The 12,297-nt window shown below is 44.2% G+C and overlaps 1 protein-coding gene across 1 annotated transcript in view; it reads left to right on the top strand.

Moving 5' to 3' along the window:
- The window catches only part of LOC138535309 (retinoic acid receptor RXR-gamma-like), a 1,109,202-nt gene that overhangs the window by 1,079,881 nt on the left and 17,024 nt on the right, over positions 1–12,297 (top strand). The window contains exon 10 of the mRNA XM_069641285.1: positions 581–686. Within this exon, the coding sequence (XP_069497386.1) occupies positions 581–686 (106 nt within the window). The remainder of the gene's footprint in view (positions 1–580; positions 687–12,297) is intronic.

Below are 12,297 nucleotides of genomic sequence, written 5' to 3'. Positions count from 1 at the left end.
TCTCAAGCATCCAAAATACAGGACAGCCAAATTTGGAGGTACCACTCTTGAGGCTCAAGGTCCCCTTCTATGGAACAAACTCCCAGCCCAGATGCGGCAGATTCAGGACTACACTGCAATCAAACGTGCTGTAAAAACCCACTACTTCAATCTGGAATAACTCTTTGACACCTCTTTCTTCTTTGCCATATGTGTTTGTTTGTTTGTTCAGTTTTATGTGCGCCCTGAGGCCTACGGGCATGTTGGCGCATCACAAGAATTAAAATAATAATAATAATAATAATAAATGACTAGACCTGTCCTTATGCCTGAGAATAACACATTTCTATGTTGTTAATGTATATGTCAAAAGAAGAGGTTCACTCGCCGCACATGTGAAGACACCGGAGCCCTGCCTTTCACTGAAGATGCAACCATGATTGGGTTATAGGGAAATTAGAATTGCATTTTATGATGAATAAATATATACACATATAGCATGAATGGCTTGATTTAAAATGTGCTATACATAGAATCAATGCAAATTTGGTTTTCAGCTATGATGAAAAATGTATATGAACGGATCTCTCTTGCCTTTCAGATGCTAAAGGGCTATCCAATTCCACAGAGGTAGAGGCACTCCGAGAAAAGGTCTACGCTACCCTGGAATCGTATACCAAGCAAAAATACCCTGAACAGCCTGGGAGGTACGAGGTTTGGTTTACTTCGCTGTTCCACTATTTCAAGTCACAGTATAATTCCTCTGGCTAAACTGACAGTCTCCATAAACTTTACTACTAGAAATGTTATTTCCCATTGAAACATAACAATTACACACAAGTGAATGGAATATAGTTAGATTAGCAGAGAGAACCTGACATTTGGAAACCATAGCCATGCTGAATTAGATATTGCAATAAATGCTCAAGGTCAGGCTAAATTGAATACGTTCAGTTAAAAGCTATATCACAACTCACATGGTATTTCTGGTCTATTGAGACAAGGAAGTTTGAATAAAAAATTGGTAGCCACATGAAACACAAAACCCTTTACTGGCAAAGTGTGCAAAGCAATTTCCAGGCAGAATGGCAGTACATGGTCATGGGCTGATGTGAAGTTATCATGCAAGAGCAGCAGGATTTAAGTGATATCCTTACAACCAAACACAAACAATCAAGTAGATGTTATTTGACATCCTGTGGAACATTCCCCTGAGCAAGAGGGCTTGAAAAGGCCAGGTTAAAACAAGAATTCCACAAATAAATGAGACAACAGAGGTAACAGCAAGACAATGAACTCTGTTGTATCCAGAGGAGAGCTTAGAAATGCAAGAACCAGGAGCCCCCCTGCTAATTCGACTTTGAAATCAACATCATCACCTCTTAAATCGATATAATACATAAATCCACATTATAATACACAGCAATCTACAATAAATGTCAGCATCTAAAACAAATTACATGTATCTTAAAATGTAAAATGCATCAGTACATACTTTTTTCTATAGTGTTTATAGTTACAATATAACCTTAAAACACTGCATTACACAGAGAACATCTTATCACAATAGAAACATTCACTCCATACATGATCTCACATAAAACTACCTTTCTTAGTCTCAATATAGAATTCATGAATACAAAACACGCTCGCTAATACTCCTCTTTAAAAATATCCACATGTAAAAAGTATTATTATTTAAAAACCATGTTTTCCCCCGAATATACAAATGCTGACACGTGGTCACTGTGCAGATTATCTAGACTTATAACTTTGAATCCCCTACTATATAGTTCTTTGGGCGTGTAGCAGCTAGTCAATGAATGTCTTACTATCTCGATTTTCGTTTTGCAAAACCAACATAAGCGCTCCTTTTGGGGAATTTGGTCCCAAGAACCTACAAGCTCCAAAGTCGGTAACTGCTCTAACCCCAGTTGGTGTAGGAACCTCTTAACTTTATAGTTATTCATCTTTATTATATATCTAAAAGGGGCTCCCTATGTGAAACTCTGTTTTATATCATTTGTGAAAGAGGACTTCCTACTCAAATCGGCCATATTGTGGTTTCTATTGCCGGTTGGCACCTTCTGTTTAATTTCCTTCTCAAAGACACCTCAGTTAAAAGGGTACTCTATCTTAAAGTCTATCTCATACAGGAACGAATGCCTCAGCCAGGGTTTAAGGATTTCTTTATGCTAGCTATTTTCTAGTACCTCTGAGAAGATTGAGTACATCGAGGAATCAAGTTCTTTTTCATTAAGCATTTTCATCAAATGAATTGCTGTAGCTGTTTTTTCCAAGTCTATAATGACATGTGACTTAGTTCACTTCTTATGGCCTCAATCGGGGTAGATTTAGATAGGCTAAAGTAGGTCGCAATAGTCTGCCCTCTAACTTCGAGAGACACTTTATTTTTATTTTTTATTTATTTGCATGTATAAAGCACACTGGCAGCCCATGGGCACTGAGGTGCTGATACAAGAGAGTGGCTTAGTTACAAGTTACGACATTGCTTACTGGTTACATGAGGCCTAGCAATGTTGGAGCAGGTTACATGGGTGACATAGTATACACATGATAATGTTACTAGGATAAGAAGCAGCGTTACATGCAGGACAATTCAAATTCAATGCATTCAGAGCCCTATGGGTAGATACTGGGAGATTTCAAATGAACAGTCATGTTTTAATTTCTTTGCGGAAGCCTATGTTTGATGGGATTCGTCTGAAGTTGGGTGGCAGGGAATTCCACTGGGCTGCAACGTTGAATGGGAAGCTGGAGCCTCCCACCCAAGCTCTTGTGACCTTGGGCACTGAGAGTAGGTTACTGTACAGGGTTCTAGTAGATCTTTCTGTGAGTGGTCTGGTGAGTCTCTGAGAAAGGTATTGTGGTGCTGCGTGGTGGATGCATTTATGAGTGATGGACAATGTTTTGAATATGACGTGTTCTTTGATGGGTAGTCAATGGGCTTGTTTCCTGGCAACTGAGATGAGTTTCTTGTGTGTATATTCTTTTAATCCATACAGTGCACATGAAACAATACTAGCACTATATACTTGCAATTGAATAACCACAATGGTTGGACACAACGTTTTTGAAACTATATTTTCTTTGGACTTTCCCCAGAACATCCTGGGCTAGCACTATCGGTTTAAGTGAGTCGGTAATATGGATTCCCAAATATAGGTCTTTTTTATTTACCTCTAACGATTCGTCATTTATCTTCCAGTTAAAAGTGCCTGTCTGTTTACTTTTATTTCTGCTAGAGTTGATAATTATACTCCTACCATGCAACTACTTTATCACTCATACTGTGCACTTGGCAGGCCTTAGGATGGGCACATGGAGGTTCTGGGGCACTCTAACCTTCACACACAAATTTCACTCACTCCATTCTGCGCCATCCGGCTCCAAGGTCTCTACCCTCATTTTGAACTATAATGTATTCCTCCCAGCACCTTGCAATACAAAACACACACTTGTTGCTTCAATGATGTGCCCTGTCTGCCCTCTTTGAACATCTCAGGACTTGTTATGTTACTTTGGGGTTGGTGGTCAAATGGCACCTAGTGCCATGGAATTCAGAGATCTTACATTTTAGTCAGTTATATGGACTATAACTCGTGGTTGTCCAGGGATGGGGCAGGTCATGCTTTGGCCAGTCTGAGATAACATACACACCAGGTGCCGGTTTGTGATTGCAGCCTTGTAGGTCACATTCCTCTCAAACATCTTTGCCACACTGTTAGAACAATAAATAGGGGTTGTGGCGGTTGTGGGTGTGGGTTGTGCTCATGGGAGCTTGGGCATGGCTGGGGATTTCTCTTGTCTCACAATTTGGGTCTAGAGTACTCAATGCTGCTTCAACCACACAGGTCTTCCCTTCTACCTGTAGTTACTAATATCTTCACAAAAATAACAATGCTGCTCATGCCTTATGCTGTACTATGTGGATAGACTATATTTGGTTATATTGGAGTAGAGTCCTTTTGTATTGGGAGGTGCTCCTTTCACCGTCCCCCCTGCCCCTGATACATCATAGTGCTTCAAATGCATCTCGCCTCACTCTAAAGCACCTGGGGGGGTAGGGCGAGGTTGCCTCCTTCCCAACACATGTCTGCAACCTATGAACCAGACTGTTTCTCTTTACTGGACAGAAGCTAACACTGCTTCAAAATCAGACAGTTCTCCAAAAGGGAGAAAAAAAAGACTCAGGGCCTGATTCACAGAAGTGTTTTTTCAATGGTGCAATCCTATTGGAAAACAGTCTGTGAATCATCAGGCCCATGATAATGCAGGGCTTCTAATCCCTGCCTTAAAGAAATTGCATAATCAGTACCATGGGCATCTCTCCCAGTATTGTCTTGGTGTTTCAGTCACAGCTCTCTGCTGACACTTTGTTTGATCTTTGCTAACACAATTCCTCTTTATGTCACTTTGAAAAATGCTCTACAAAGCATAAATATGTTAAACATGTCATGTCATTGTTTATGCAGGACACGTAGAGGTGGAGTCCACAAGGCAAGCAGTTGTAGACATGAGAATATGTATTAACTGTAATTAAACATTGGTAACATTCTATAAGTATGCACTCAGAGAGCCTCACAGCTGTCCCTTCTTCCACATCCACTTTTGGTGCCAGAATGCCAACCTCCCCCATTGTTAATTTTTCTTCTTCCTGATGCTGCCTCTTATGATCAAGTGTCTCTGATCCCGCATCTTTTAATTATTTAATGGAATGTTACAGAACCGGGAGTCCCTGCGGGAGTCGAACACACAACTCCCCTTTCAGTAAATGAGATGGTCATGTTGAGCTTACTTAGCATATTGTATTAAATTGATGGGAGTGATTGGAGCTGCAGTGGAAAACAATGATGGAGCATGTAATAATCTGTCTCCTACCTGACTGGGTAACTCTATTGTAAATTGAACCAATTGTACTGCCCCAGAAAGCCCTGCATGTCTATTACTTCACCAGACAAAGGGAGTACTCCCTCACTGATACACAACTTTGTGGCACCTCTATCGACCACGAAAATGAATGGTTTGTTGCCTATCTCCATGCTCAGTAAGAGTTCCTCTTCTGGGTTGGCAGTGACCAAGGCTCTCTTTGGGCTGTCCTAATCTCGGTATATGTTTGTTCCAAGAAAGTCTAATGGTTTCTCTCCAACAACAGTGGCCCCTTGATAGTTTGTCACTGTGCCGTTGGGTACTGTATTACTACTCTGCAGTTGGGGGCCCTGCTGCTGCCCTGGGTGTAATGTATGAATGTTCATGCACCACTAGAGCCTGGCAGGGCTGGCAGCTGCTGTCATGATTCCTACCCCCGGGTATCCGGACCAGGTCCATCTGTCCCGGGAGCAGGCATCCAGATACTTGGGAAAAACCCAGCAGCCCCGGCTAGGGGCTATCTGGGTACAGTCCTGGCACCGTAGGCTCATAGAAGGGGTCAGTCCTGGCGCCATAGGCGCCAGGCTCATTTGCTTTCACTTACCTCATGCAGACCATGCTGCTCAGCATTCAAGCCAATGTGAAGTCTGAAGGGGGACTACTTTATTTCAGGGACTATTTTCTTACTCGGGTGTGGTCTTGGGAACTTCTTACCTGGGCCTACTTTAAAGGCTATTTAAACCACGCCCGAAGAGCAGCTCACGCTTCGTGTTATTCTGCATCCTGCAGCATAATGCTCACCGTGCCTGCAAGCCAGCATCCAGTCTTCTGCCACGCCCGCCTCGAGTCTGGAGCTCCTAGAAAAAAGGGAGAAAGAAGGAAAAAGGTTAGAACAAGAACAATACTTATTTCCTCACCTGATTCTGGATCCATCACGTTTTCGAATAGGAAGAAATACGTTATTTGATGCGCGTCGCATCGCCTGCTGCAGCGCCGCGCTATACTCACCAGTCTTCGCAGCACCACCACGATCCACCTCTGTCTTCATCATTTTTTTGGCGAACTCCGCCACCTAAGGGTAATAAAGAACAGCAAGGTGAGCCGAGAGAATAATAAGGCAATATTAGTCACCTCAATAGACTTACCTGATTTTACAGCCGGAGGCATTCTTCATCTCCACGGGCCGGCGCAGCCTCCATTCATCTACGCCGTATTCCGGCACCTAAGGGGAACAAAAGGACAGCCAGGTGAGCCGAAAGAACAAACAAAGGGAATCCCTTTCACCTTAATAGACTTACCTGATTTTACCGCCAGAGGTATTATTCCTCAAAACACCATCATTTCTCACTCTGCACCTGTAATAAGGGAGAAAGCAACAGATTACATACAGGTGTCATTTACCGGACAGTGTTGGATAATACAGACTCTTACCTGAACTTTACCAGCCGCACGAGGCAATCTTCTCTAGGGTCAAGCTGCAAGCTGCAAGGAATCGGACAAGAGTGAAAGTCAGACATTTTGAACTCTTACAAACTATATACTTACGGCTCCTCACCAGGAACCTCAGAGTCAATATTGTTCTGGAACTCTCCAATTCCTTCGGACCAGTGAAGTAACTGGTTATCCACGCGCCCCTGCATTCTACGCAGGATGGAGAGCTCATCTTTTAAAAACCTAAGGTGAGAATATAAAAGGAAACATCGGAGGTGATTAGAGGGGAGAACAGTGGGGGGGGGTATCACTCAAATCCACAGGTGGCTAATTCCCTTTCTCCACTTTCAGGAGAATACTTCTACGGGTCAAGCAGACGAGATTAGGTGGGCCAGTCCAATCTGTCATCTCGGCACTACGCGTCACATGGGTGGAAACCGCAGCTGTCCAGTTCCGATCGACACCGCTGTGGGAGCCAGGTGAGCGTAACAGAACACGAAGCCTACCCACAAAATCCCATCCGGGCGTTATGGAGACCTCAGAAACTGACCAACTGGCCCAATTACTAGGGGAACTAAGGGCTGAAGTACATTCTGCCCGCCAAGAAACTAATGCGCTCAGGAGAGAACTGATTTTGTCAAAGGTGCGAACTGATGACCTTGCTAGGCAATTGCTGCAAAGCCAGGCTGGACAAACACCCCTGCCTGGACTAGGGGGAAACCCAACTCCTGTTTCATCAAGCAACCCTGTGCAAGTAATCCTACCAGGAACTATTCCTTTAGCTCCACCCGAACGCTTTGCTGGGGACCTCAAAAGGTTTGCAGTGTTTATGAATCAATGCCGCCTGCACTTTTTATGCAGACCTGGAGCCTTTCCAAATGATCAAGCCAAAGTAGCCTTCGTACTATCATATCTCAGTGGTAGCGCAGCCGATTGGTCGATGCCTCTAGTCAACCAGGACGACCCTCTTCTTCGTGACTTTCAGGGTTTTCAATTGAACATGGAAAGACTATTTGCCCAACATTCACAGGGACAGGCCCTGGATAACAAACTTTTGTCCCTGCGACAGGGTAACCAGGATCTACTAACCTACATCTCTACCTTCAATAGGTTGGTGGTGGAAACAGGATGGCCTGAGGTAAAGCGAATTACATTATTCCATCGTCACCTGCGTGGAGAACTCAAAGATGTTTTGGCTCAAGTTGTGAACCCACCTCAGGATTGTGCTGAATACACAGACTTAGTGGTCCAGATAGATCACCGACTTCAGAATAGAAAGGCGGATCGAGCTAAGTTCGAGAATCTAGTGTTGGTTAAACCCAATGTTACCCCCAAAGGAACGGATGCACTGGAACCCATGCAGATCGGGGGGTTAGGAGACCTTTAACTCAGAAGGAAAGAGAAAAGAGACGACAGTTGCACTTGTGTCTGTACTGTGGAACCTTGGGACATTTTCTACAGGATTGCTCGGTAAAACCACCCATAAAGGTGGTAGGAGTTGCGGACAGGAGTGAAACAGAGTCTGATCTGGGAAACGACCACGCCCGTCAAGCATAGAGGTCCGCTTGCCGAGCTTAAAGAAGGACATTCAGACTTCGCACCTAATTGTGCCAATGGTCCTCATTGATCCTAGGCAGCCATCACGTATGCACGAGGTAAGAGCGTACATAGATAGCGGGGCCATAGGAAACTATATGGATCAAGAACTGGCTTCAAGGATGAACCTATCTCTTTGCAAGAGAACTACTACAGATGTTCAGTTACCCCAGGAATATCAAGAATATCTGGATGTTTTTCAGAAAGAACAGGAAACACTTTACCACCTCACAGATCTTACGATTGTCAGATCGATCTTGTACCCGGTGCACAACCCACATGCAGCAGAATCTACGCCCTTACGGAGCCTGAAAACCTTCACCTACGACAATACCTCGATCAATACCTTGCTAACGGCTTCAATCGCCCATCCAAGTCTCCTGCATCCTCAGCTCTGTTCTTCGTACCTAAAAAGGAAGGTGACCTTAGAACATGTATAGATTACCGCACATTAAACCAAATTACGGTAAAAAAACAATACCCTTTGCCTCTGATCAGCGAATTACTGGACCAAGTTAAGGATGCTTGTATCTATACTAAGTTAGATCTCCGAGGGGCATATCATCTGGTACGCGTAAAGAAAGGCGATGAATGGAAGACTGCCTTTCGCACCAAGTACGGATTATTCGAATATCAGGTGATGCCTTTCGGGTTGTGCAATGCACCGGCAGCCTTCCAGTATTTTATGAATGATGTTTTTTGCGAACTCATTGACATCTGTGCTGTTGTTTACATAGACAACATTCTAGTGTACTCCTCCTCAAGATCAGACCATGTTAAGCACGTTCGAGCAGTCCTTGAAAAATTACGCCAACACAAGTTGTATGCAAAGTTGGAAAAATGTGTCTTTCATTCCACAGAAGTTGAATTTCTAGGATTTATACTGACCCCAAAAGAAGTTTGAATGGACTCTCGAAAAGTGGATGCCATTCTCAAATGGCCATCACCCAGTTCAGTTAAAGGAGTTCAAAGCATGCTTTGCTTCGCTAATTTCTACCGGAGATTTATCCCTGAATTCTCTCATACTGTACATCCCATCACAGCACTTTTGAAAAAGAACAAGCGCTTCTTGTGGACTGAAGAAGCTGAAAAAGCTTTCCAAGATCTAAAACTGAAATTCACGTCTGCACCTGTTTTAAAGCATCCTCGCCCTGAGCTTCCATACATAGTTGACATGGATGCATCCAGTTTAGCCATGGGAGCTGTCCTGTCTCAGAAGGATCCGGAAACCGGCCAACTTCATCCAGTAGCGTTCTGGTCAAGAAAATTCTCGGCACCCGAATTAAACTATGCGGTTACCGATAAAGAGTTATTGGCCATCAAATCTGCTTTCAAGGCTTGGCGGCATTATCTTCTCGGCGCTAGGCATACCATCACTGTAATCACCGATCACAGGAATTTGCAATATTTGAAGACAGCCAAGGCCCAATCATCACATCAACTTAGATGGGCATTATTCTTTGCAGAATTCTATTTTGTGATCACTTACCGACCAGGTTGTAAAAATGGCAAGGCCGATGCCCTATTCCGCATAGGGATGGGAGAAGCATACTCGAACCTGGAACCTTTACCTATAATTTCAGAAGAAAGAATCCTTGGCATAACTACTCTACAAACTCTAGAAGACATTCATTCAAAAATCAAGCAATGTTTTAATCCAGCAGCCCTACAGGACTGGGTAAAGAAAGGCCAAGATTATTCAGTTATCAATGAACTACCGTAATATCAAGGTCTTCTATTCATACCACACAAGGAGCTACAGGAATTAGTCAACTCCAACTATCATGGTGCGCTGATTGAAGGACATCCAGGGGTCGCAAAAACTGAAGCTAAAATTAAGAGGCAATTTTGGTGGCCCACCTGGCGAAAAGACGTTAAATCATTTGTGCTATCTTGTGGAATCTGTGCCCAAAACAAAAGCCAGAAGAAGAAACCAGCTGGTCTTTTACAACCTTTGGATGTTCCACCTACGCCATGGCACACTTTGTCTCTTAACTTCATCACTGATCTGCCTGCATGTAGTGGATTTAACACCATTCTTGTTGTAGTAGATCTTTTTTCCAAGATGGCCCACTTAATTCCTTTAAAGGATTACCGTCCGCTGCAATTTTAGCCAAGGAATTTCTTGAAAATATTGTTCGACTACATGGATTCCCCTCGTATTGGTCTCAGACGGAGGTAGTCAATTCATCTCACAATTTTGGAAAAATTGCGGCCAACTGGCGCAAATCGAGGTGAGGTTATCTACCAGTCACCATCCCCAGACCGATGGTCAAACAGAGAGGACTAACCAGACTCTTGAACAATACCTACCATGCATGCTACACCAAACCGAAGGGAATTGGAAGGATATTTTGTGGATTTCTGAATACGCATGCAACAATTCTATACACTCAGGAAATGGACAAAGCCCCTTTTTTACCATGTATGGGCATCACCCTCGAACCTCTGAACTCGATTTGCCCCAACACCTAGAAATGCCCACGGTGAATCATTTGCACTCTTCTATTACACAAGCCTTCAAAGAAGCAACAGAGCATTTAAAAAGAGCAAAAGAGAAATACAAAAGAAATGCTGACCAACATATGAGTGATGCTCCACGATACCAGATTGGAGATCAAGTCTGGCTGGCTACTAAACACATACCCCTGAAAGGAACTCAGACCTGTAACCCTAGATATTTGGGACCTTACACCATTAAGGCCATCATCAACCCGGTGGCCGTTAAGCTGGAACTACCTTCTAACATGCGAATTCACCCCGTCTTTCATGTTTCACTCCTGAAACCAGTCCAACCCGGGACAAGATTAACCAATCCACCTGATCCTATCCTAATTGATGGGGAACCTGAATTTGAAGTTAAAAATATCCTGGACTCTAAGATAGTTAACTCACGACTTTTTTATTTAATTGACTGGAAAGGTTACAGACCAGAAGAAAGATCCTGGGAACCTAGTGACCACGTTCATGCACCCCGACTGGTGAAAAAATTCCATCGGAACTTCCCAGACAAACCAGGGCCAAGAGGAAGAACGACCTTGGGAGGGGCCTTGGGGGGGAGTGCTGTCATGATTCCGACTCCCAGGCATCCGGACCCGGCCCATCTATCCCGGGAGCAGGCATCCAGATACTTGGGAAAAACCCAGCAGCTCCGGCTAGGGGCTATCTGGGTACAAACCTGGCACCTCAGGCACCAGGCTCATAGAAGGGGTCAGTCCTGGCACCATAGGTGCCAGGCTCAGTTGCTTTCACTTACCTCATGCAGACCATGCTGCTCAGCATTCAAGCCAATATGAAGACTGAAGGGGGACTACTTTATTTCAGGGACTATTTTCTTACTCGGGTGGGGTCTTGGGAACTTCTTACCTGGGACTACTTTGAAGGCTATTTAACCACGCCCGAAGAGCAGCTCACGCTTTGCGTTATTCTGCATCCTGCAGCGTAACGCTCACCGTGCCTGCAAGCCAGCATCCAGTCTTCTGCCATGCCCGCCTCGAGTCTGGAGCTCCTAGAAAAAAGGGAGAAAGAAGGAAAAAGGTTAGAACAAGAACAATACTTATTTCCTCACCTGATTCTGGATCCATCGCGTCTTTGAATAGGAAGAAAGACGTTATTTGATGCGCGTCGCATCGGCTGCTGCAGCGCCGCGCTATACTCACCAGTCTTCGCAGCACCTCCACGATCCACCTCTGTCTTCATCATTTCTTCGGCGAACTCCGACACCTAAGGGGAATAAAGAACAGCAAGGTGAGCCGAGAGAATAATAAGGCAATATTAGTCACCACAATAAACTTACCTGATTTTACCGCCGGAGGCATTCTTCATCTCCATGGGCCGGCACAGCCTCCATTCATCTTCACCGAACTCCGGCACCTAAGGGTAACAAAAGGACAGCCAGGTGAGCCGAAAGAACAAACCAAGGGAATCCCTTTCACCTTAATAGACTTACCTGATTTTACCGCCGGAGGTATTATTCCTCGAAACGCCATAATTTCTCACTCTGCATCTGTAATAAGGGAGAAAGCAACAGATTACATACAGGTGTCATTTACCGGACAGTGTTGGATAATACAGACTCTTACCTGAACTTTACCAGCCGCACGAGGCAATCTTCTCTAGGGTCAAGCTGAAAGCTGCAAGGAATCGGACAAGAGTGAAAGTCAGACATTTTGAACTCTTACGAACTATATACTTACGGCTCCTCGCCAGGAACCTCAGAGTCAATATTGTTCTGAAACTCTCCAATTCCTTCGGACCAGTGAAGTAACTGGTTATCCACGCGCCCCTGCATTCTACGCAGGATGGAGAGCTCATCTTTTAAAAACCTAGGGTGAGAATATAAAAGGAAACATCGGAGGTGATTAGAGGGGAGAACAGTGGGGGGTATCACTCAAATCCACG

Source organism: Ambystoma mexicanum, chromosome 1q (genome assembly GCF_040938575.1).
Source record: "Ambystoma mexicanum isolate Mex_15411 chromosome 1q, UKY_AmexF1_1, whole genome shotgun sequence".
Classification (NCBI taxonomy): domain Eukaryota; kingdom Metazoa; phylum Chordata; class Amphibia; order Caudata; family Ambystomatidae; genus Ambystoma; species Ambystoma mexicanum.
This window is presented reverse-complemented; position numbering and strand designations above follow the sequence as displayed.